The 26,518-nt window shown below is 46.2% G+C and overlaps 1 protein-coding gene across 2 annotated transcripts in view; it reads left to right on the top strand.

Moving 5' to 3' along the window:
• ILK (integrin linked kinase) overlaps positions 1 to 26,518 on the top strand; it is a 188,880-nt gene that overhangs the window by 148,082 nt on the left and 14,280 nt on the right. The window contains exons 4-12 of one of the 2 annotated variants that reach the window (XM_069203640.1): positions 283 to 378; positions 1,177 to 1,273; positions 2,110 to 2,193; positions 10,876 to 10,961; positions 12,326 to 12,435; positions 14,444 to 14,571; positions 14,711 to 14,832; positions 17,469 to 17,568; positions 18,537 to 18,667. In XM_069203640.1, coding sequence (XP_069059741.1) covers positions 283 to 378; positions 1,177 to 1,273; positions 2,110 to 2,193; positions 10,876 to 10,961; positions 12,326 to 12,435; positions 14,444 to 14,571; positions 14,711 to 14,832; positions 17,469 to 17,568; positions 18,537 to 18,667 — 954 coding nt within the window. The remainder of the gene's footprint in view (positions 1 to 282; positions 379 to 1,176; positions 1,274 to 2,109; positions 2,194 to 10,875; positions 10,962 to 12,325; positions 12,436 to 14,443; positions 14,572 to 14,710; positions 14,833 to 17,468; positions 17,569 to 18,536; positions 18,668 to 26,518) is intronic. The other variant, XM_069203641.1, reaches the window with a different exon arrangement.

Below are 26,518 nucleotides of genomic sequence, written 5' to 3'. Positions count from 1 at the left end.
CAAGCTGTGCTCTCTTTGACACTTGCAGAGTGTAGCCTTCCAAAAGCGTGGTGCTCTCAAGGTGTTTACCTCGCTTGCTTTAACTTGGGTTTGTGTTCTCTGAATTGCCCGCAAGTGTGTGGGGTCGGGGAGGCTGGATTGGGTAGTTAGGACTCCCAAGCTCTCTTGTTACCAGTTTGGCAATAGTGAAGGGACTGGGGAATAATTTCTTCTTAGCATTTCTTCCTGATGATTTGGTGTTTGTTATGAATTTGAAACGCTTATGAATGTGTTTTGTTGCAGTTGATCCAGTACAAGGCAGACATAAACGCAGTGAATGAACATGGAAACACTCCCTTGCATTACGCCTGCTTCTGGGGTCAGGATGAGGTAGCCGAGGTAAGTCTTTATTTTTAGTACACCCTCTGTTTCCTCTTTTTATGCCATCTCCAGGTGGGACATCACCCATGACTTCTCTCTATAATATGTTGAGCTTATTCTCCTCCAGTTGTGAATCAGCTGGTGTCCTCACTGCCCAGAGACTCCACTGCTATCCTTTCTTTGTGGTGTTTTGTGACTAGCCTCACCTAAGTTCAGAGTCGGCCAATTCCCCTTACACCATGTGCTGGTTTGTGCATGGATTTCTGGCTCTTTAGTGAGGATCTCTGGATGTTAGTTTTGTTATTTAATGGGAGTTTTGCTGACATGCAGTTGACTGTACTGCCCCTGAATTCTAAATATGCGCAAGACATGATAATTTCCTGCATGTATCAGAGGTTTTTTGATCTTCCTCTGTGGTAGTGGTTGTTCTTCTCATGGTTCTTCCAAAATGAGTGAGTGCTCCATCGATTCTCAGAAAATGAACATTTTCACCAGGTATGAACATTTTCTGTCCCCTTACCCTCAACCCCATCGTCACCCCTATAGCTGGTTAGTTAATGGCTCCTCCCTCAGCTAATGTCTCTTCTTCTGGGCAATCTTGCAATCAGGGCGCCTTATCCTGGAGTACTCTGACATTCTGTGCGAGATTTGCACTGTAGTACCTTTGATTAATGTTTCAATTGGGCGTAGAACACACGCTTGTCATGACCAAAACCTTGGTCTCTCTCTCCTACCCAGGCCTCCTGTTTCTCTGTAGCTGTCTCACTACTGAGCATCAGTCACTCTGCGAATTAACCGTTTCTTCTCCTCCCCCAGGATTTAGTGGCCAATGGAGCTTTGGTGAGCATCTGCAACAAGTATGGTGAGATGCCAATGGACAAGGCCAAGTCTCACCTCAGGGAAATCCTGAAAGGTAAAGTGTTTCCATTGCAACCACCCCTCCGCTTTAGGTCCCCGCCTGCTGCTCCTCTGTGGTCAGTATTAGCGCTGCCGGATAGAGCTTTGTGTCATGGCAAGATATGTGGAATCATGGTATTCAGCTTTGTGAGAACAGAAGATTTTAATAACCTGGCTAGGCATGAGTCGCTGGTTCTAGTGCTTCCCAGCACCTCATGTTTTGCAGATTCCCCCTATGAGAAAGACTTTAGTCGTTGCATGCGATTGAGAATGGCCTTTGTAAGAGGAGCATTCTGGGATTTTTCTGAATGTGATTGTTTTATTTCCTGAGAGAACATAGGTCCATCGCTAATAAAGCACAGCGTTCCTAATGTTTACTCTGCAGTGTTTGTTTGCCTCCAATATCACTCTGTAGAGTGTAAAAGATTTAGGGGCGTTTTGCGACTGGATAGTTTTTGGAAGAATCTTGTATCCAGAGTACAGCCTGCTTGTGTGTGGGCCACCACTGTAGGGGTGCACAGGAAGAGGAAGCGTTTAATACAGTGTAAGGAGCTCAGTTTTCTTTCAGTGATCGGCATACTTTAGCTCATCACTTTCACATGGCTGAGGACATGTCTCGCGATTAATAATGAATGCCCATGTTCTCCCAATCAGGCACTTGTAGGAGTTAGAAGATAATAGCAGCCTGTGCTTTGGGAAGATGTCAGAACATGAACACTTAATCACAATTTTCTAGTACACAGATTTTGTGATTAGCATATATTTGTGTTTGTGTCAAGTATTAGCTTATCATTTAGAGCCAACATTGGCTAAATTAATTCCTCCTTTCTTTGTTAAAATGTTTCCTTGTAGACCGGGCAGAGAAGATGGGGCAGAGCCTGGGTAAGATCCCATACAAGGACACCTTCTGGAAGGGAACAACCCGGACTCGACCCAGTAAGTCTCCGGTTTCACGTTCACTGTGGGTGGTGAGTTTCAGTGACATGTCTGCCTTCACTTTGCCAAATGCTGGGTTTATGCTTTTGAAGAGGTCTGCTCTTATGCGTTCTCATTGTTCTCCAATGTTCAGCAATGTTAGAGTGGTCCTCAGCTAATGCTAGTAGACTGAAGGTTTTGCAACAGTGCTCAGACCTACAGTCAGTTATGAGCCCTTATGTAGATTGCTCTTTTTCATTGCATACAAAGTATTCAGTTTTAGTACACATTTTTTAAAATTTTATTAGGTGTAGAGTTGATGATGCTTTTTTTATTTCTGCACGAAAATGTATTATGGTTTTTTTGTATGTATGTCCAATGTACAAAGTGTAAACCAAAGCAGCCAAGTGCTGTACAAAAGATGCAGTCTAGTGATTTTACTAAGGTTTACAAACATAATACTACCCCCTGACATTCATAGTGCTGTAGGAGTATACAGAGACTGGTCAGTGTCTATATTCATACGGTGCCAGGCATCAGAACCCCGCTCCAATCCCACTGCCCTCAAACTCTCTTCCTCCCCCCCATGAGCCCAGTACACTTTGTGCACAGCATGCAGATTTTGTAATAAGGTTCCTGAAGGCCTACCTTGGGGTACTAGGTGCTTATATTCTGTCATGTAGTATATTGATTTATGGTAATGTATCCCTAGGAGTCAGAATATGGATGTATGGCTTCCCATGCCTCGTAGTGCTAAGAAAGCACCAGCTCTGGTGAATGTCCGGGGATACCCCTGGTGACTCTGGTTCCAGGCCTTTGAGACCCTCAACCAGTCCCTCCCATGTGCCTGCCTTTTCTAGGGTGCCCATGCCTCGACACGCCTCCCTCAACAGTACTGCTACCTCACCCATCTCTCCAGGTAGGCAGGCTTTCGGGCACTTCAGGCAGACCCTCTGCTTCTCCAGCACAAAGTTAGGCAGACACCAGCCCTAGTGGCACAGTAGCTCTTTGAGTACTTTCTGGAGTAGCCAGTTGGAGAAGAACGTGGGACTCGTAGCAGGTGAGGTGGTTTGACTCCAACTTTTATATTCATTCTCCAGCGAGCAGATGGGGATCAACTGCCTAGTAATTCAGGTCCTCGCTCAGTTTTAAAGGTAGCTCCTGTTTCCTCCTTCCGTTACTTTAGCGTCTGGTTCTCCATCCTCCAGTGACAGGAATATAGACAATACACTACTTCCACTGTTGGGGGAACCATCCTCATCCTCCATCTGGTGCCGTGCTAAACCAGCAGCATATAAATGGATCCCACTGGCCCGAGTACTCAGACTCACAATAAAGTCCTACTATCAGAAATATCCCACACACTCACCGCACATACACACATGTGACATGCACGCCGGATGGTAAGCCCAAAGTTCTGAGTCTCACATAACAGTGGAACTTAACATGGAAGGAGCAAGTAGACTCGCCTCTTCCGAACACTGAAAATGGTCTGGGCACACTACTGATTCACAAAACATGGCTGTCTGCCACCACCACTTCATATCACACACCAAGGGCATGGACAGTGGTCTCATGCGCACTATGAAGGCACACTGTGTGCCCCTGCAGGTCACAGAACATGTTCAGGACCTTACATTGTCATGCAGTGTGGCCTAGGCCCCTGCGCACACAGACACACACAGACACACACAGACACACACAGACACACACACAGACACACACAGACACACACAGACACACACAGACACACACAGACACACACAGACACACACAGACACACACAGACACTCCCTACCCCTGTTTCACATGCAGTTTGGTGGTCAGGTCATTTCACCATGTAGAGGACATTCCCCTCTGAAAGGTGGTGGCTGTGACTCCTCCTGTTTAACATGTTCCTTCGCTTACTAGAGACGGGCAAGGATCTAGAGGAAAGCAAAACGGTTGGTTATAGTCTGCTGCCACAAGAGTACAGGGTTTGTACGTTATGCGTCTCATTTAACCACACACCTGAGGATTGTGAACTATGCTCTTTATTTAAGCCCAAGACACTGGTGAATGTAACCGTGTTAGGCTCAGTGTGGCATGTCCTAGACATTGAGTTCAGATGTTGTATAGGCCGTCAAGCTTACCATGCAAGTCTCCGAAAGGAGGGCTCTGACGTTCGAGAGTAACAAGGAGATAGATATATTGTGCATCAGAGATGGCTGTTTGTGATATACAACCTCCTGAGGCCGTCTTGAAGGATATTTTTCTTAACAGGAAAACCCAGTCTCTGCAGATGAGGCGTTTGGAGCCAAAACTAAATTGGATTCCATGACTAAGATGGTATCTTCAGTATTGAAGCACTGAACTGTTGAAAAGAGCTCAGAGCAGAAGAGTGCTTCTGGGACAAAAGGTACTAGCAAGGCAACCAACTCAATTTAGAAAGACCGTATAGTTTGAATGATACATAGACCAAAAGAAACTACCAAAAGAAAACGACACCAGACAAGGTTGATGAGTTATCCAAGTCTTTCGACATTGAGAAACAGAAAAGAGACAACGAAACAGCGTCTCTAGAAGAAAAAAAAAACCTGGAGAAACTTCGTTTTTCTAAAATCCCTTTAAAGAAAGACTGATGAATACCCAGAAAAAACATGACCAGACACAGTGGAGGACACGGACTTGTGTTGTGTAACCACACCAGGAGGTAGGCATGAGTATGAGACAGAGACTGAGATAGATGCTGGGGAACAGCCAAACAAGGGGATTCTACACATGACAATCCAGAGGAGGAAACTATTCTGGCGATCTTAGATTCCCCGCTTGCCACAAGGACACGTAGGGTCTATACTGCCAGCAAAGAGAGCAGCTGCCCCTTAAGGAAGATCATGACCGGTTCCTCCTGGAAACACCGAGTCCATTGCAGAGATGCATTCCAGCAAGAGTCGTGTCTGGGGATCCTGCACTTAGAATCATAAAGAAGCGAGCACCATCACCACAGGACCTGCAGAGGCAGATTCAGTCATCGTTGCTACTGCACATTAAAGTTGATATACTCTGGCATCCAGTACTGGTACTCCACCAGACAAGGACAGTAACACTGCTAGAAAAGGGAACCCGCAGCAGATGCTCAATAGAGCTTGCAAACTGCGTCGCTTGAACAAATAAAGTAACCAACAATGAGAGCACACAGGGGAGGGTTTTCTACTCCTCCTAGAGGAATGCAAAAATCAGACAAAGCCTTTGAGAAAGGGAGGTAAAATAGTTCCTGGCATTTGCCAACAATCATTCTTGGTTGCTGGTGATACAGCTCAAGGCGGCCATGTGCTGGTTCAGCTCTGCGTAACTGCGTGTGATCAAGAGTTTCATGATTTAAGCGAGAAGCACAGTCAAGCATTGATATCCCATTCAGCACTCGTTTGGTACGTATTCAAACAACACATTGAAAAATGGAATAAACCAATATCACAGCAAGTACAAAGGCAGCATTGCAGACTACCATCTATTTTCATAGAGGAACACCTTTAGAGGAATACCTGCACATGCCCTCTTTACAAGTCGGCTTGGGAAATGGGCCACATTTGTCATCATTCTTTGAGATACCTAAACCATGAGCGAGGGAAAATCCACACCATTACGAAGTGGACACTTTAGACCCACTCAGAAATGAGGAATTACTGGAGAAATTGGTATTTCTAGGTGCGATTCACCCAGTAATTCCTCATTTCTGACTGATGAAAGTCTAAAAATAAAAAAAAAAGAAAGAAAGAAAAAATAAAACGAATTCCGAAGAGATGGGTATGTGCTGTTTCCAGTCATACCAGAATTACATAGCCACTCGTAATGAGAGCCAAGATGTGTACTCTCAAATAATATGGCTATGCAAACACCATCACCAAGGCCGTCTCCCACCGACCGGAAAGGGGCTTTGTGAGCACTGAACTCTGCAGCTTCTGCCTTCAGCAGCAAATGACTGCATCACGTTGGCTCCAGGTCATGCAATATTACCTACAATAAAGGGAAATATAACCTGAGTTAAGTGTTGTAGTCATCACCAAACATTGCTTGTGTAGAATTAATTCAAACCCCGTCCACGGCCAGGCTCAAAAGGTATTCAAGAAGATCATGTTTATTTGCTTCATTAAGGGATTTAGAAACTTCTGGTATCGATAGCAGAGCTGCCACAGAACACGAGTAACCAACGACTTTACTCTGTATTTCCTGATTCCAAAGCCAGACTTCATGTTAAACTCAAATGTGGAGCTACGGTTTGTGAAGACTCAAAAATACAGGGCAACCACCTCATAAAATGTCATCTCTACTCGCAGAGTAGGATTTATATGGAACTAGAACTCTGAAGGCTGCATACTTCTAGGACATTGTACATTCAAGCTGTAGGAGATATCATGTTTGTTTGATGGGACACTACATCGTCCGCTCCAGCTGCTGTCCTTTGGGATATTTACCGTGTCGAGCTCTCATGGGTACACATCTGAGGTGTCAGGCAATACTTGTTTACCCATCCCTGTTGAGGGAAACTTGTTGTGCAACAATGTCAAAATACTATAAAAGAAATATCAACAATATATCAATTGAGGTTTGCATTAAGACATTTTATCTGTTGCCTTCCTAATAGACGTTATTCCTGGTGTTGATCAAACTGTTGTATTGGACATTTTTGGAACTTGGGCATACCCAAAGTTGACATTTGTGTTGAAAGAAAAAGCAAAATGCCATAACTTTGGATCCAGATACCAGTAAACCCATTCTTGGAACAGTGCATGGTCTCTTTATTGATATAGAATATTTCCTTCTGCTTTCCCACCGATACCTTTGATTATGAAGTGGAACTTGTCACAAATGAGCTCTTGAGCATGTCTCACTCAATGATGTGGCGTTGACCAGCGTTTCCTATCTGGACGAGGATGGAAGAGGGAGTGATCCATCTTACCTGGAACCGAAAGTCTCAGTCAGGTGGAATAGCTCGCGAGGGCTTAAAAATTGGACATCTTAAGATACCACAAGACTGTGTGTGTTTTTAATAAGAGGCGTGCAGGCCAATAACACGTGTTATGAGCTAAAGTGAAAAATGCACGCTTGCAGGAGACACACGTCTGTACGGATGTATTTACAGGGCAGTAACGTATTGTAAGGAAATGCCTCCTTGGCATGGTTACCCCCTGACTTTTTGCCTTTGCTGATGCTATGTTTTGATTTGAAAGTGTGCTGAGGCCTGCTAACCAGGCCCCAGCACCAGTGTTCTTTCCCTAACCTGTACTTTTGTTTACACAATTGGCACCCCCTGGCATCCAGGTAAGTCCCTTGTAACTGGTACCCCTGGTACCAAGGGCCCTGATGCCAGGGAAGGTCTCTAAGGGCTGCAGCATGTCTTATGCCACCCTGGGGACCCCTCACTCAGCACAGACACACTGCTTGCCAGCTTGTGTGTGCTGGTGAGGACAAAACGAGTAAGTCGACTTGGCACCCCCCTCAGGGTGCCATGCCAACCTCACACTGCCTATGCAGTATAGATAAGTCACCCCTCTAGCAGGCCTTAAAGCCCTAAGGCAGGGTGCACTATACCATAGGCGAGGGCACCAGTGCATGAGCACTGTGCCCCTACAGTGTCTAAGCAAAACCTTAGATATTGTAAGTGCATAGTAGCCATAAGAGTATATGGTCTGGGAGTCTGTCATACACGAACTCCACAGCACCATAATGGCTACACTGAAAACTGGGACGTTTGGTATCAAACTTCTCAGCACAATAAATGTACACTGATGCCAGTGTACATTTTATTGTAACATACACCCCAGAGGGCACCTTAGAGGTGCCCCCTGAAACCTTAACCAACTACCCATGTAGGCTGACTGGTTTTAGCAGCCTGCCACACCCGAGACATGTTGCTGGCCACATGGGGAGGGTGCCTTTGTCACTCTGTGGCTAGTAACAAAGCCTGTTCTGGGTGGAGATGCTTATCACCTCCCCCTTGCAGGACTGTAACACCTGGCGGTGAGCCTCAAAGGCTCACCCCCTTTGTTACAGCGCCCCAGGACATTCCAGCTAGTGGAGTTGCCCGCCCCCTCCGGCCACGGCCCCACTTTTAGCTGCAAGGCCGGAGGAGATAATGAGAAAAACAAGGAGTCACTGGCCAGTCAGGACAGCCCCTAAGGCAACCTGAGCTGAGGTGACTCTGACTTTTAGAAATCCTCCATCTTGCAGATGGAGGATTCCCCCAATAGGGATAGGAATGTGACCCCCTCCCCTTGGGAGGAGGCACAAAGAGGGTGTAGCCACCCTCAGGGCTAGTAGCCATTGGCTACTGCCCTCCCTGACCTAAACACACCCCTAAATTCTGTATTTAGGGGCTCCCCTGAACCTAGGAACTCAGATTCCTGCAACCTAAGAAGAAGAGGACTGCTGAGCTGAAAAACCCTGCAGAGAAGACTGAGACACCAACTGCTTTGGCCCCAGCTCTACCGGCCTGTCTCCCCACTTCTAAAAGACACTGCTCCAGCGACGCTTTCCCCAGGACCAGCGACCTCTGAATCCTCAGAGGACTGCCCTGCTCTAGAAGGACCAAGAAACTCCCGAGGACAGCGGCTCTGTTCACCCAAGACTGCAACTTTGTTTCCAAAGAAGCAACTTCAAGACAACTGCGTTTCCCGCCGGAAGCGTGAGACTTGCTACTCTGCACCCGACGCCCCCGGCTCGACTTATGGAGAAACAACACTTCAGGAAGGACTCCCCGGCGACTACGAGACTGAGTAGCCAGAGTTGCCCCCCCTGACCCCCCACAGCGACGCCTGCAGAGGGAATCCCGAGGCTCCCCCTGCCTGCTTCCCAGATCCCGACGCATGGTAAAGACTCTGCACCCACAGCCCCCAGGACCTGAAAGATCGGAACTCCAGTGCAGGAGTGACCCCCAGGAGGCCCTCTCCCTTGCCCAGGTGGTGGCTACCCCGAGGAGCCCCCCCCTTGCCTGCCTGCACCGCTGAGGAGACCCCTTGGTCTCCCATTGATTTACATTGGAAACCCCACGTGTTTGCACACTGCACCCGGCCGCCCCCGTGCTGCTGAGGGTGTACTTTCTGTGCTAACTTGTGTCCCCCCCGGTGCCCTACAAAACCCCCCTGGTCTGCCCTCCGAAGGCACGGGTACTTACCTGCTGGCAGACTGGAACCGGGGCACCCCCTTCTCCATTGAAGCCTATGCGTTTTGGGCACCACTTTGACCTCTGCACCTGGCCGTCCCTGAGCTGCTGGTGTGGTAACTTTGGGGTAACTCTGAACCCCCAACGGTGGGCTACTTTGGACCCAAACTTGAACCCCGTAGGTGGTTTACTTACCTGCAAGAACTAACAAACTCTTACTCACCCTAGGAACTGTGAAAATTGCACTGTCTAGTTTTAAAATAGCTATATGTGATTTATGTGAAAAGTATATATGCTATTGTGATTATTCAAAGTTCCTAAAGTACTTACCTGCAATACCTTTCATTTGAAGTATTACATGTAAAATTTGAACCTGTGGTTCTTAAAATAAACTAAGAAAATATATTTTTCTATACAAAAACCGATTGGCCTGGAATTGTCTGAGTTCCTCATTTATTGCCTGTGTGTGTACAACAAATGCTTAACACTACTCCTTGGATAAGCCTACTGCTCGACCACACTACCATAAAATAGAGCATTAGTATTATCTCTTTTTGCCACTATCTTACCTCTAAGGGGAACCCTTGGACTCTGTGCATACTATTCCTTACTTTGAAATAGTGCATACAGAGCCAACTTCCTACACGTATGTTGTGAATCTGTCATTGTGGCTTACTCAAGGGTTATTTAGTGATATGTAGCCCTTTTAAAATACTAATAATTAAGAATGTTCAAGAAGGAACACGCTGATTGTACTGTCTACACAGAACTCCAGCTCAGAGTTTAAATCTAGGGTGCATGATGAAAAGTTCAGTTGAACATATGCATCAAGTAGATTTAAAGCATGCAATGTGGAATACGTTTCTTCTTATAGCAGTCACGTCACGAAGGATCAGTGTAGTTGAGGGTTTGACATTTGAATAACCTTACCTTTACATACACGAGAGCAATGTCTTTAATGCTAAATCCCAAATTTATTTCAAAGGTGATATCGAATTTCCTGTCGATCAGACTATATGGCTGCCGTCTGTCTTCCAGTATCCTACACCAGCACCTGACAGGGTGCTGCATACTTAGAATGTTAGCAGGACTGTAAAGGTATGGAACTGAAGGGGCAAGGTACCCTAGGACGACGGGCTGTACACATATTTTAGCTATATTACTCATCAGCAGGCACAAGATTATGATGAATGATGGCCATTCGTACTACATTCAGCTTTTCCATTATTCACTGAAAAGGCCGCCCACCTTACCTGAGAGTTCACTTGAGGAAATATGGTCTTAAAGAGCAACTTCATAAATAGGACAGGGAGGATTTGGGCAGGAGTAAAAAAAAAAATATTTTATGAGTTCTTGGTCACTGATCCGTAAAATCAGTTGTTAAAGGAGAGATGAGTTTATGCTGATGTGTTGCAGAGCGCATCCTTTTTTCAGATCTGTCAACCATATTTGGTAATGAAGCAGCTGGTGGTTGTGTGCACTGCTGGGGCAAATTCCTGCGCAAGGCAAGTAGTTCTGCGTTAACATGAGAGACCAATTAATCCCATTCTGTTTTTTAACCCCAGGAAATGGCACGCTCAACAAACATGCAGGAATTGACTTTAATCAGCTGACCCTAAATCACAAGATCAACGAGAACCATTCAGGAGAGGTGAGTAGAGCTGTTCTTGAGCAACGCCACATGTGTTCCTCTGTTGTTCTGCCTGCTGGTGGCTGGCTGTTACTGACTGTGCTTGTCCTGCGCACGGTTGCTCCCTGCTCGCGCGGCTGCCTCATGCACTGTCCTCAGCGTGTTTTGTACACGTCTGAAGGTTTAGGTCAGACTGAAGCCAGTGACAGATCCCCAGCAGTTGAATGTTCCACCCCACGTACATGTCCCTGCGACCACGCTTGCTTTTCCACCTCCTAAGTTTCTTACTAGTTCCTGCACCACGCATCACAATATTCTTTTCATCTCTCCAGGCCACACCATTGGGGTTCAGCCTTCTCAGTTATCTGCTGGGGGCAGGGGTGTGGGAGGTGGGGGGGTCCACCGACCCCTCCCTGAAAGTATCCTAAACTAGGTGTTATTGAGGGAAGGGTTTATGGAGAGCTTGCCAATGCTTTAAGGAACCTACTCTCTTGTTGATTGACATCAGTGCTGAGTCAGAGGTGATAGTAGACGTATGAAGTCCTCATTTTATCAGCGGTAGAACATCATTTGTATTTCCTGATAGGTTATCTATCACAGCTGTATTTGCACTGTTTGTGACTGATGGGTCAGCCAGCACGAGTTGTAGGAGTCTCCTACCTGCATGCTCAGATGCGGCTTCACTTGCCCTGCTTTATTTCCAGATATCGTCCCGGGTATTCCGCCTCTGCTTGTGTCCACACACCATTGTTTGACGCCATGTTTTCTTGTCCTCCAGGACCTGTTTCTGCGTACTAGGACTTATTTCTTGACGTCTATACCTCTTCTGCTGTGCATGTACTTTCAACTATAACTGTTTTGAGTCACTTGCAAGCATCTTTTGCCATTTTGTTTAACTTCCATGTGTATCCATTTTGTTTTATTTTCATGTCTGTGCATCTGTTTCCATACGAGTACCTAATGTGTTTCACTTCCATGTGAGTGCCTGCTGTGTTCTATTTCCGTGTGGATATACTTATTCTCACCGCTTTCCATGGGTGCATCTCTAGTCTGTTTCGTGTCTCAATTAATTTGCCACATATGTACCTACTTTGATACATTTAACATGGACATACTCCTTCCGGTCCACAGTCCTTGCATGTGTGTGACATGCGGCTTACAAAGATTGCTCCGTTGCTGCATGTTTCTCTACTTTCCCCTTACTAAACGGTGTTTCTTTATCCTGCTGACCCCACTGTTCTTGGTTCTTGGGGTGCCGGGCACCGCTGTGGTTACGGGCATTAACTGGGATCAGTAGACCCAGGCCACAGATGCCCTTTATCTCAGTTTGACCAGAATCCTTGTAATCTGCCTTTGTGTCCTCTTGTCTTCCCAATCCTCTGCAGTTGTGGAAGGGCAGGTGGCAAGGCAATGACATTGTAATTAAAGTGCTGAAAATTCGAGATTGGACCACCCGGAAAAGCAGAGATTTCAATGAAGAGTATCCCAAGCTCAGGTAAGGGATGCGAGCCGGCCCGGCTGCTCGGGTGATGTGCTTGGGGTTCTGGGCCGCTTGTGGATGAAGTGTTGAAAGAATCAACAATCCGTTCAGGCTGTGGTTTCCTGTTAACTTTCACGGGAATATGAGCAATTTGAAATGTGTATCTGAAGCAGCTGCTATTAAACCTCCGTCTTTGGATGAAGTATTCATTCAGAGTTTTGCAGCTTATTCTGACGGGTTCATCAGGGGGCCAGATCACAGTGCCTTGGGTTGCTCTGGCTCTCTGCCCGAGGCCGGTCTGGATAGCTGTGTTTGAGGTGCACCTGGGTGGGTTCTGACCTCTGGTTGGGATTTGGGGTCCGGGGCCCCAGGGACCTGACTGCATGTGTTGTTGTTTGGACTCTTGGTGGTGGGTCAGGTGGGAGTGCTTGACTAGAGCTGTGGTCAGCAGTGTAGCGGGATGCCACCTTCTCTATGCAGCCCAAGCACTGGCACCAGAAGGTCTTGTGAAAGGCCTGTAGGATCTTAGATTTAATTCTTGACTCGACCAGGGGTCCAATGAGTGCTCTCAGTGCAGGTTTCCCATGGATGTATTTTTGGAAGCTCTGCAGTTTACTTATACACTCTTTACTTGGCATTTGTTATTCTCCTTTGGGGGGTGACATAGTAGACCGACATTAACCTGATGTGTTCCAGCACATCGTGTTCACCAGCAAGATGATATATTGTGTATAAGGCAGCATTTAACCAGAATGGAGGCATCTCTAACCGTGCTGGTAATTCTCTGGGTCCACCTCCTTCACCATATTGCTGTTCCTCCACTTCTGTCCCGGAGTTTAAGATTCATCTACCAGTTCACCTCCAGCTTCTGTATGAACATCCTTCAAACAGAGGGTAGAAAAAGACACCAGTGAATGAATTCAGAGTTGCCTGCAGTCAGTCCGGGACAGTTGTGCTCTGGAAGCTGGATACTGTAGAGGTCTTGTCAGTATATGCCCGGACTGTGATACAGCTAAAGTTGGCGGTCCTGGAACAGTTTTCATCAGTTACATCACTGAAGTCATAGAGCTTATGAAAAATCCACTTGTCACATAAAGAACAAGCGTAGCAAATGAGCTAGGCCCCTTCAGCAAGAGAGTGGCAATGGTGTGGTAGTAGCCAAAGGTGCAAATATATTACTAAAGCATGCTGTGGTGGCGCACTGTCATTTACAAACAGCACATTTTCCACAGAAGTGGGGGCACAGTTCGCACTGACGTGCACTTTTACTGGTATAAGTATACAGCATACAAACGATGGGTGGAAATCGAGTTTCAGGAAATATTTTTCATTTGCCCAGCACCAAGTAAAGAGTCTTAAATTGTTTTGATCCTGTTAAAATCTTTGTTTCATCGCACCTTAAAATTACATTAGAAAAAACTGCTTTATTTGTGCTTGCCTCTTTCCTGACTGCTGCTGTGTTTTCAGACATTTGTGCAGTTTGCGTTAGAAAACACTGGCATGCTGCCTCCTTTCCGGTTACACTGTCCCTCTGCCCCAGCAAAATTGTTACACAGTTCACGTAACAAAATTCTCCAACTTCACAGTCCGAGAAAGAAAAGTAAACTCCAACCTCAGTGATAAAGGAATAAGCAGCCAAGATATTTTTCAGGAGCTATAGCCCGACAATTGATCAGTCTTTGAACGCTTGGCAAATGTGACAAGATAAGAATACAATTTAAAGGCCTGGTCATGGCTCATTCATTTACCTTCTGAACGCCAGCATGTTTTATTAACCAAGCAGGAGCCTTGCTCAGTAAGTGTAGGCCCTGAACTGGAAGGTAGTTGCAAATCACTGTTTGGGTTTGTAGGTAAGTGGTGGGCTTTGAGAGTTTTTTCCTGGTGATCTCTGCCATGTGCCGATTCGGGTAACTGGGTGTATTGTACGTGTGCGGAGGGCCTACAATGTGTGCACTTGTGTTGTCTGGGCCCAGGTGTCTAACTTTCAGTAACTCATTGATTTGAATGTCTCCTCTGATTGCAGGATCTTCTCCCACCCCAATGTCCTGCCGGTGCTGGGAGCCTGTCAGTCTCCACCTGCTCCTCATCCCATCATTATAACCCACTGGATGCCGTATGGATCTCTTTATAACGTACTGCATGAAGGAACAAGTGAGTGACTTGGCGATGCAGGACTACAGACTTTGAGATGAAAATTATTTTGTCTACCTTGAGCTAGCTTGGAGATATGTACGACCAGAGTCTTGAAATTATTGCACAGCTTACACACCTTTCTTTTTTGAACCCCTAGATTTCGTGGTTGATCAGATGCAGGCTGTTAAATTTGCTTTGGATATCGCCCGTGGCATGGCATTCCTGCACACACTTGAACCCCCGATCCCGCGGCATTACCTCAACAGCAGGAGTGTTATGGTAAATTATTAAGGGGATGTGATGTCTTACTGCACTTTGATGCACAGCTGAAAGAGGAGCCTGGAGAAAGGTGATGGGTGGAGTTATTGTTGGACCACGAAGGATGGTGAAATAAGGTGTCTGTGAGACAAGTGATGGATGGCAATCTTGCTGATGCATCACGAACTGACAGGAAGACCAGTCCTCTAGAGTAATCGAAATGCTACCTGGTGAGATGCACTAGATATGAAGTGTGTTTAAAGAAGGCTTCTGGGAAAACTTGTCAAAAGGGGGTTGTTGGACATAGGAGAATGGTTTAAGGTGTTCTTATTGGACAAACGACAATCTTAATGTAAGGAAGTTGAAAACACCATCAATAAATGGTTGTGTTGAGCGTGAGGAACTTTCTTTGACATCATCAGAGAGCAGTTCTCTGAAAAATCACAGCCTCTTACTGAAGAGCATTTGTGGCCAGGGCAGCGGAAAGGTGGATTACAGCCTTGACCGTGGTGCACCTCCATTTCTTCCCATAATCGCTAATGCTAGAGCTCACTAGAGCGCTCAGCGTTGTATTGGGCATTTTGCCACTCTTGCTGCTTACCTGCTGGTTTGGAGCACAAAAGACAGAGTAATTAGGAACCCTGAAAAGGCAACAGGTGCAGGCATAGAAGGTCAGAAAATACTGAATAGAGGTTTTGCAGACCGAAGGGATTTTTGGGAAGCTAGAGTGGGGAGGAGTGCAGGGAGGTTGTCGGGAATCTCTGAAGAGAAGCAGTGTAGGCAGGGGGGAGTTGGGAGTCGTGGAAGGGAAGCTTTGGGCAGGAGGGAGTCTTACACAAACCTTAGTTGGATCTTGGACGTAGATGAGACATTCAAACCTGTGGGGTGGAGAAGTGGCTTACACTTGAGTTTAATGTTAAATCCTGTGATACACCTTGACTCACCATTTGTTTTATTTTTGCCAGTTTTTAAATAGAAAAGTGAATTGCCAATTAGAATATAACCCCCGTTCCATATGCCCCTGAACTTCCGCCTACCCATGCCTTTTCCTGTCTGTTCGCTTTCCTCCCGACACCAGTTAACCTCCTCGGATGCCCCCTCATCCTACAGCCTTCTGAAGACTATCATGCACATTTAAGTACCGGAGTACCCTGAGCAAGGTCAACTTTGACCTTCCTCACCCTTCTTCTAAGAAGGTATGACTTTTCCTACTCCTGTTTCCTAGATTCTGTGTACCAGCGCCTCTTGAGACGTCGGTTCTCCGCAGTATGAGATTACCGGCTTCGAAGACCCTCTACACACCGGTGTCTTCCTTGTGCAGCGGGCACTCACTGCTTCATTTCCATTAGCACCGAGAACCCGTGCAGCCACATTTCTGCAGTGGTCAGTTGCTTGCAATGCCAAGACCGCTTGTTTTGTACATGTGAGATCATTTTGCCTCAAGCTGGAATATTCAGTGTCTGATGTGCAGTCAACAAAGAATAACTTAACGGGATCTCGCCGGTGTTGCACCAACGCCTGCAGTTTGCTTTCTGAAATCTCTCTCCAAAAGGTCGTCACTGCTAACCCTGGCCAGAGAGCGTGGGTTGATGATGTCTTCATGGCCACTCTTTCTCCGGCATTGATCTGACCAGGAAGCATCAAAAGTGCGGAGCAGGGCAGTAGTGAAGCGTCATCTTTACATTATTTTGTGTAAGTCTTCTCTCACCTGTTCGTGCCTAGTCAGCCTCATCACACTGTTCTTCTTCTCCCTTTGAGTCTGAAAATGTTAATGCGCAGACTTTTGGGTATTGTTTAAATTTGTAAAGTCCCATGTGACGGGTTCTCCTGCTCTCATATTGCTTTCTCAAATTCCTTCATGTCCCTGAGGCCACTTTTTAATTTGTGGGTCTGTGACCCAGTTTTGTAGCTGAAAATGATAGCACTCCTCTGCTCCAGCTTGGAGTAAGCCTCCCCACAGAAACAGCGCCCGAGCTCACACAACCTACTTCCTTCTCTTTCCTAGACTCCGCCAACTATCCCTCTGTGGGGAAGCGACGATCCTAAATGAAGGAATTAAGCAGGTTTCGATAGCCTTCCAGGCCCTGTCTGACTCTTATTGCAGATGGTCACAGGGACTGTAATCGTAGAACACGCTTCACTTTGCTGTCTTCAGTGGATGGACTGTTTGAAGTCTACTTGGCTTTCTTGTTGGCCAGCCCTCGGTCAAGCACTAGAGTGCTTATGGTCCTAGGCTGCCACAGCCAAGTGGTCCCCGATCAGGAGTCAGAGGGTCTTGTGTCCCGGTTATGGAGAACCGCTGCACAGAATGCAAATCAAATGTATAGAGCTCATCCTTGAAGGGGAAATGCTTTCAAAGACCGCATTTCAGGACTGAGAATACCCTGCATTGGTCTGATCGCACTGCCGTAAGCCCTTTCAGACAATATTATGTGATCTTCATCTCATATAAAATCTTAGCGGGGTGTAACATGATACATTTTAAAAGCTGAGTGTAGTCTCGCTGGCTTTACTGTTTGTCAAAGATTGAGTTGTGCTTGTGTGAGGAAGAGGCACTTCCACGTCCTATCCTGTTTCAGTAACTTGCCTTTGAGTAACGCCTCATCCCATGTATTTAACCTGTCCCATCCTTTCTTTGCCCTTTGTCACACCTACAGATAGATGAGGACATGACTGCCCGGATCAGCATGGCGGATGTGAAGCTAACGTTCCAGTGCCCCGGCCGGATGTACGCCCCTGCATGGGTGGCCCCAGAGGGTGAGTAAATACTTCCTAAGTGCATGAGGCAGGACAAGCATTTCTTAGGGAAGATTGGGTAGAAGAGACCAGAGAATGTGCAGAAAAGGAAAACTTTCTTTTTATCTGAAGCATTATAACCTTGCTGGCCGGCTTGGGAAACAGGTGGGCTGTTTCAGTGTTCACAAAGAGTAGGCATTGAACTTGGTTGTTTAATATACATTAAGTCAGTTTAGAACCTGTGTATTTTCAGCTTCATCCTTGCTGCTTTACTCTGAGTAAGGGCAATGCATGGAGTGACAGCTAGCCCAGTGTTTCATAATACCCTGTTTTGTGGGAATGGAAGACTCCGAGTCGCACGCCAAGTGAGACCGAATTCAACCATGCAGTGTAACCCGTGTTGTGCACTCTCCCACCATTTCACAACGTTCTAGCGCATTGTGACCTTTCCCCAGTTGTAATCTTGCACTGGTAGGGAGTGAGCAGCTGAGGTTTGCACTGAAGGGAGCCTTCGATGTTCATCTAGCAATTGACTGACGTTTCCAGCAAATCAGTGTCCCGGCAGATAACCGCGTAGGTCATATGATCAGCTCTGTGGGGTTAGCTGGCAGAGACTGTCTTCTAATTAGCTGGCAGAGACTGTCTTCTAATTAGCTGGCAGAGACTGTCTTCTAATTAGCTGGCAGAGACTGTCTTCTAATTAGCTGGCAGAGACTGTCTTCTAATTAGCTGGCAGAGACTGTCTTCTAATTAGCTGGCAGAGACTGTCTTCTAATTAGCTGGCAGAGACTGTCTTCTAATTAGCTGGCAGAGTCTGTCTTCTAATTAGCTGGCAGAGTCTGAATTCTAATAACCAAAAGTATTTCTGCACTGCTGACAGTGGGATTAAAGTCTTGTCTTGAGCTAAAGTATCTGTTTTTGGGATGCTCTTTGGTCTTTCTAGCACAGAATGTCTCCATGTTGGTAACTCTAGGCTCTTGCCTTGGCAGCTTTGCAGAAGAAGCCGGAGGAAATAAACCGGCGCTCGTCTGACATGTGGAGCTTTGCTGTGCTCCTGTGGGAGCTGGTGACTCGAGAGGTGCCCTTCGCTGACTTGTCCAATATGGAAATTGGGATGAAGGTGAGGAGAAACTAGCAGTGCTGGGGGACAGACCAAACACTGGGATATCTGCATTTAAAATGTGGGGTGTTGTGACTGGAAGTGAATGTACCATCTCATCTGCCTTGCCTTTGGATAACTGTGCAGTGGCAGATGCTGGGCCTTCAAAGGTTTTAAGTGTGATATTCTGAAGGGAATCTTGAGTGAAAGGTGCAGTGTATGAGGACAGGACAAACTGTGGTCCTGCCAACTCGGAATTAACCAGGATGTTACCTCACAGTTTCACCTACTACATTACAGCTGTTATCTTTAAGTGGCAAGGAAAAGCTTGAAGAGCTCGTGCTGTAATGATATATTATGCTTTATCACTTCATCCCTGAGATATTGATGGAAGGTCTGAAAGCTTTCCATTTTAGGCATCCAGTCTCAAACTGGAGGTCTGTCGTCAGTAGTAGTTCTTTGCACTTGTGTTGGCACAATGTAGGAACATGGCTCCCTGTTGCAGTTACCCCCCACTTTTTGCCTGATATTGATGCTGACTTGACTGAGAAGTGTGCTGGGGCCACCAGTGTTCTTTCACTAAAAATGTACCATTGTTTCCACAATTGGCACACAGATAAGTCCCTTGTAAAATGTACCAGTGGTACCAAGGGCCCTGTGATCATGGAAGGTCTCTAAGGACTGCAGCATGTATTGTGCCACCCTTAGGGACCCCTCACCTAACACATGCACACTGCCATTGCAGATTCTGTGTGCTACTGGGGAGAAAAAGGCAAAGTCGACATGGAATCCCCCTCACGATGCCATGGCCACAAAATACTGCCCGTGGCATAGGTAAGTCACCCCTCTAGCAGGCCTTACAGCCCTATGGCAGGGTGCACTGTACCACAGGTGAGGGCACAGCTGCATGAGCAATATGCCCCTACAGTGTCTAAGTCTATTTTTAGACATTGTAAGTACAGTTGTGGCCATATTAAGTATTGGGTCTGGGAGTTTGCCAAAACGAACTCCACAGCTCCATAATGGCTACACTGAATACTGGGAAGCTTGGTATCAAACTTCTCAGAATAATAAACCCACACTGATGCCAGTGTTGGAATTATTACAAAATGCACACAGAGGGCATGCCCCCTGTATTGTACCCAATCCTTCAGTGCAGGACTGACTGGTCTGTGCTAGCCTGCTGCTGAGAGAAGTTTCTGACCCCCTGGGGTGAGGGCCTGTGTACCCTCTGAGGCCAGAAACAAAGCCTGCTCTGCGTGGAGGTGTTTCACACCGCCCCCCTGCAGGAACTGTAACACCTAGCAGTGAGCCTCAACAGCTCAGGCTTTGTGTTACAGCTAGTGGAGATGCCCGCCCCCTGGACACAGCCCCCACTTTTGGCAGCAAGTCCAGGGGACATAATGAGAAAAACCAGGAGTCACAACCCACCAGTCAGGACAGCCCCTAAGGTGTCCTGAGCTGAGGTGACCCCTGCCTTTAGAAATCCTCCATCTTGATTTTGGAGGATTCCCCCAATAGGAATCGGGGTGTTCCCCCCTCCACTCGGAGAGGACGCACAAGGAGGGTGTAGCCACCCTCAAGGACAGTAGCCATTGGCTACTGCCCCCCCAGTCCTAAACACCCCCCTAAATTGAGTATTTAGGGGCAACTCTGAACTCAGGAAATCAGATTCCTGCAACCTCAAGCAACAAGGACGACTGCTGACCTACAAGCCCTGCAGAGAAGACGGAAGACAACAACTGCTTTGGCCCCAGCCCTACCGGCCTGTCTCCTGACTCGAAAACCTGCAACCAGCAACGCATCCGACAGGGACCAGTGACCTCTGAAGCCTCAGAGGACTGCCCTGGACCAAAGGATCAAGAAACTCCCGTGAGCAGCGGCTCTGCTCAATTTCAACACCAACTTTGCAACTTTCTTGCAACTTTAAAGAACTTCACTCTTCCCGCCAGAAGCGTGAGACTTCACCCTCTGCACCTGACGCCCCTGGCTCGGGATTCAGAGAACAAACACCAAAGGGAGGACTCCCAGGCGACCACGACCTCGTGAGTAGCCCGAGACGACCCCCCTGGACTCCCACAGCAATGCATGCAGAGAGAATCCAGAGGCTTCCCCTGACCGCGACTGCCTGTAACAAGGGACCCGACTCCTGGACCAAGCACTGCACCCCCAGGACCAGAAGGAACCGAACCTCAGTGCAGGAGTGACCCCCAGGCGACCCTCTGCCTAGCCCAGGTGGTGGCTGGCCCAAGAAGCACCTTCCTGTGCCTGCCTGCACCGCTAGAGTGAACCCCGGGTCCATCCATTGAAACCCATACAAAACCAGACGCCTGCTTTGCACACTGCACCCGGCCGCCCCTGTGCCGCTGAGGCTGTGTTTTGTGTGCCTACTTGTGTTTCTCCCCAAACCCCCCCCCCCCCTTACCCCCCCCCCCCCCCTTCTCTGGTGCTCTACAAAACCCCCCTTCTCTGCCCCCAGAGGATGGGGGTATTTACCTGCTGGCAGACCGGAACCAGAACACCCCTGTTCTCATAGGCGCCTATGTGTATTGGGCACCTCTTTGACCTCTGCACCTGACTGGCCCTGACCTGCTGGTGTGGTAACTTTGGGGTTGCCTTGAACCCCCAACGGTGGGCTGCCTATGCCCAGGAACTGAGACTTGTAAGTGTCTTACTTACCTCACAAACTAACCATTACTTACCTCCCCCAGGAACTGTTGATTTTTGCAGTGTCCACTTTTAAAATAGCTTATTGCCATTTTAACAAAAACTGTATATGTTATTGTTCTAATTCAAAGTTCCTAACTTACCTGTTTGACGTACCTTGCATTTTATGTATTTACTTCAAATCTTGAACTTGTGGTTCTAAAAATAAATTAAGAAAAGGTATTTTTCCATATAAAAACTATTGGCCTGGAGTAAAGTCTGAGTGTGTTTTCCTCATTTATTGCCTGTGTGTGTACAACAAATGCTTAACACTACCCTCTGATAAACCTACTGCTCGACAACACTACCACAAAATAGAGCATTGGAATTATCTAATTTTGCCACTATTTTACCTCTAAGGGGAACCCTTGGACTCTGTGCACACTATCTCTTACTTTGAGATAGTATATACAGAGACAACTTCCTACACACAACATAAAGAAAACCCTAACAGAACAATCCAAGCTGCTGTCTGATGTACATGGCCTGGAAAGTGCATCCACTCAGACATAAGTTGTGCATAAGTTGTGATGGAAGAAATGCTCTTTCCAGACTGGCCCTTCTGCTTCCTGCTTGTGACGGGTGTATCCTGTGTGGTCCTCTGTAGTAACTCTTTTTTTCTGATTAAGCTTACCAGTATTTGCTCCAGGCCTAGCTGAGGCCACTGCTTTAGGTAACAGATATGTGCTGGGAGGTTCTTTGATACATTCTATTTCATTTCTGTGAAAATGTTTTTTTTGTTTGTTTTTTTCAATATCCCTTGCCCAGTCTATCATTGGTAGTTCTCCAGCAAGTTCAGGTGTTTGGATTGCTTTCACCCAATCTTACATAGACCTTACTCTTGTAAGTTCAATAATAGCAATGCCAAGTTTTTTTAAAGTTGTGGCAGCTACCTGTGTTCCCATCCTACCCTCACTGTGACCACCTTTTCAGTTGCAGTACGTCCGCTTCCTGGTCAAAATCTTAATTCTGTAATCTGAACTGATTTTAGGCATCTGTCTCCCAGTTCGCCCGCTCCCACACACAATACTTGATTCTTTGGGTGTCCTGGTCCTTGTAAAGTTGAAACTTAGACCTGTGCATACATTTGGGCCTACCATCAGTTTGTTGGTAAATACCAACTGCCTGTGGACCTTGGCGTAATTCAAATTGCCCAGTCTTAAAATATATTAAACCGTTTTATCTGATTCTGTTAAAAAGCAAATATCTGGTTCACTCTGGAGTATTTAAAGTGGAAAGAGTGTGGGTGACCTTGAGTGTCCATGTAACTGATGACCATCGCCTGTACTGAAGTCAAGAACATGCTTATTACCTATCAATACATACCGCTTCAAAATGTATCCGGACATTTATCGCTGGTGAACGTTACTTCTTTTATAAAACTTCAAGATTAAAAACTGTGTCCATTTCTCCCCAGCTGTCGCGATTTACTCCTCTGCATTTCAGACTCACTTGTACACATAAGAGCTGCCAAGATTGCCCTCACCCAGTTTTACTTGGTTTTGTCATCTGACACTGTCTTTATTAAGGCATGAGCTCAGGCTCACCTAAAGATTTCTGGCTAGGCTGTGTTCTGAAATAATTGCTGCATGTTTGGTCCCTACTATATAACACTTTACAAACACCTCCCTAATTTCAAGGTAGGACCTACTGGGTTTCAAAAGGAATGTGGTGTGCACTTCTTTGCGATGACTTTTTTTCGCTTTGGGAGTTTCCCTCAATCGCAAATGTCCCCTATTCACAGAAGCTCGTAGCAAAGGTCACTTTAGGCCCATGTCATGCCACATCACCCTTTTTCGATCCAAGCCAAGCAGGAATTGGGCCTGATAAAGAAATTACATTTGTATTGGGATGATCAAACCCTTTCAGCCGACGAGTTTCTATGTTTTCATCCTAATCGGAAGTTCCTCTTCTCTATTGACAGATCATGCTCACAGGGTAACTCATATACTCGTTTATCTACAGCACACTCCACTCTGCAGGTTTGTATCCATTGGATAAACTGTTAAACCCAATAGTGTCTCTATCGTGGACAGGCAGATTCTGTTAAGAGCTGATGGTGTTTCACCCTCATGAGTCCTGCATGCCAGCAGACGTGGGCCCCATCTCTGGATCGGACACCTCTTCCCAGATCTCTTGGTACCTGTCGCTGTCATCTGAGTCTGTGTGCAGTTTTGGGGCACAGCTGGATACTAGTGTAAATATTAAATCGGCTCTTTTCTATTTGGTAATTCTTTAGGAGGTATTAGAAGGTATTCCACTCCTCCCTAAATCATCCCAATAATCCATTATCAGCTTTTTGATTGTAGCCAGCTTTAACTAGGGCAAGTCACTCCTCTCTGGCGTTGGATCCTTCATAGATTCACACCCTTATATCGTTCCCAGTCATTGTGATGGAAGTCCCAGTCATAAATTTAAAATAGCAGTATGTAGCTTCACCATGCCCGACAGGCTGAACACTGTGCTGCTGTAGGAGCACAGTCTCCTCTTTTGAAGACACAGACTTGAAGCAGTGAGAGTACACTGGACTCTGGTTTGCACGAAGGCCAGAATACCTCGGATTTCAAACACAAATGTGAAATGTCCTGCAAGATCGGTCAGCCTACGTGTGAGGTGAAGGAAGAACTTCATGGAAAAACTGTAGTCACAGGTAGCTTAACCTTTCTTCTCCAACAACAGATCTTTCATAGACTGTATGCTTAGTTAGAAGAGGCAAAATTATGTCATCCGCTCGATAATGGTTCAAAGAACAACTTGTTGCAGTCTCGTCTTTGCCACATTGTGGTCCAGGTAGCAGTGTTGGTTTATATGTGTAAATTCTTCAGTGGGACGGCTTTGCAGATGAGACGTAGAATCTTCAGCGTACCTTTAAAGCTGTGGGTGTGGATCTGTGATTGGCCTTCACATAGGCATTTCATACTTGCTGATCTCCCAACGATTGGTTGCTTGGATGGCTGATGTCCTGTGCCTGGTGACTAAAGGACACACAGAGCTGGACCTGTACCCTAATGCTGTTGGTTCAGTAAGTGTACAATTTGGGTATAAGCACGATGGGACAAGTCCGACAGTGTTTTGAATGTTTTTTTTTCCAGGCAAAATGTGCTCCATCTTGTGACTTTGGTGTTCCTGTCATTAACACTCAGAATGCATTCTTGAAGAGCAGCAGCGATTTACCAGCTATAGTCAAGTCATAGTATCTCTGGGCGGCTTTCACTGCTTCTGTCCATCGATTATGTCTCAGAAGTCACCTCTTGTCCCACCCAGTTGGAAGCAAAGAAACAAAAGGCATACAACTTCAGTTTGTGGCATTCTTTACAACTGCTAAGATTTACCTTCCAAGCCAAATTCTCACCTCTGTTGTGGCTGACACATGGAACTCCGTAAGGAAGACTTGGCGTTACAGTTTATCTGAGCAAGTGCCAATGTGTCTGTGGTACACTGACCGTATGAAAGGGTAGAGTGATCCCAGCTCACATGGCTTCAGCTGCTAGGGATCGCAAATCGACCTGGTTATTTGCTGAACACGCACTGAAATGCAAACCTTGGGGGCTGTTGTTTCATTCTTAATACTGAAAAGTGACTATAGCCTAACTCATTGTCACTGAGCCAGACACCCAAATAATTGAAATTATTGTAATCCTGTGAACTTCCACGTGCCAGCTATAAATGTTCTAATACCCTTCACAGTTTTTGTCAGTTATAATCCTCTAACATTTTAGTGACCTCATCAAACTGTTCCTAGTTTGGACAGAAATCAAAATATTGTAGAACATGCACATGACTGTGCAATTTAGGTGGAAAGGCTCTGGCTAAAGGCAGAAATTCTTCTAAAATTAGTCGTTTAGCAGTTAAAAAGCAGGTATTCAAGAAAGCCACCTTCGGCCCCTTATTGGTGTACATTCTGATCCTTTTATGACATGCCCCAACTTGACTTGCACCCAGGACTTTTAATAAAGTGTTTCTGTGGCCCTTAAAAGTTGAGTACAAATCAATAACCATGTCCTCTTGTGCCATAAAATTTCTCGATCCGCACTGGTTGCACCAAAATCCACTCAACATTTCTGTATTTGAATCTTGTCAGTGTGAACATCCCTTTGAAATGAAAACAAGTCTTTTAAAACAACAAGCATGCTTTCTCAGTAGCCTAAGCTTATTGTTCATTAAGCAAGATTCTTGAAAAGACTTTGTTTTAATATCTAGCAGGGAGAGTAATCTGTAGTTGCAGAGGGTCTAGGACAGAACGTCTCGAAGTGTCTGGTATATCCTACTGTAACAGTGCCCCTGAATAGAGTGGACACCGCCTTCCTGCAAAATTAGATGCATCCGATTGATGTAACATTCATGGCAGACCAATGGGTCCCCAATTGTTCTAATGCACGATAATCCCTTTTCTACTAAAGTGGGATTCATACAGTTATAATTCTGCACGTTGTGTCGGTGCAACCTCTGTATACCATCTTCTTCCTTGATAAATTGGTGCTAGGGCTTCATGCGTTCTTTCTGCTGAAAGGGGTGTTGCCCCTTCATGTGGGACTGTCCTTCACTCTCCCAGTTTTTTTCTCCCGGCCACATCCCTTTAATGACGAAGAGAGGCTTCACTCTTTAATCCCAGAAAGGGGCCTTAGTCTTTACATCAAGCACATTAAGAATCGACAAGCAGATGGCCATCTTTTTATTTGTTTTGCTGCTGCCAAGAAAGGACGAGTGGTTCAGAAGATGGCCTTGTCCTGGTGGCTCATCCTGTACATGAGGACATGCTACGTCCTGGCCCGGAAGGAGCACCCAAAGGGATTTTGGGCCCATTCTAATAGAGCCAAGACTTTCCACGACACTTGCGAGCTGTGTTCCTGCGTTGGACATCTGCCAGGCAGCCACATGATTCTTTTTTCACCTTTACCAAACATTACTGCCTTGATTTTCAAGTCTGCAGAGAGGGACAGTTTCCCCACCCAGTTTTGCAAGACTTTGATGTTAAGTCCACTCCTCAGACCTCCCCATTCCTCAACCTTTAGGTGGCCCTGCTTTGGTATCTATGCAAAAGGTGATGAGTCTGCTGTAAAAAGTATCCATCAGAAGAATGAGTTTTATGCCTTAGATAACACTGTTTTTGGTACTCGCAAATTCCTCTACACCCTTCCTCTTCTTTGTTCTGTGGAGTGGACTATT

The sequence above is a fragment of the Pleurodeles waltl genome, chromosome 8, assembly GCF_031143425.1.
Source record: "Pleurodeles waltl isolate 20211129_DDA chromosome 8, aPleWal1.hap1.20221129, whole genome shotgun sequence".
In the NCBI taxonomy this organism is placed as follows: domain Eukaryota; kingdom Metazoa; phylum Chordata; class Amphibia; order Caudata; family Salamandridae; genus Pleurodeles; species Pleurodeles waltl.
Note: the sequence above shows the minus strand (reverse complement) of the source record. Positions and strands in the feature narration are given on the sequence as shown.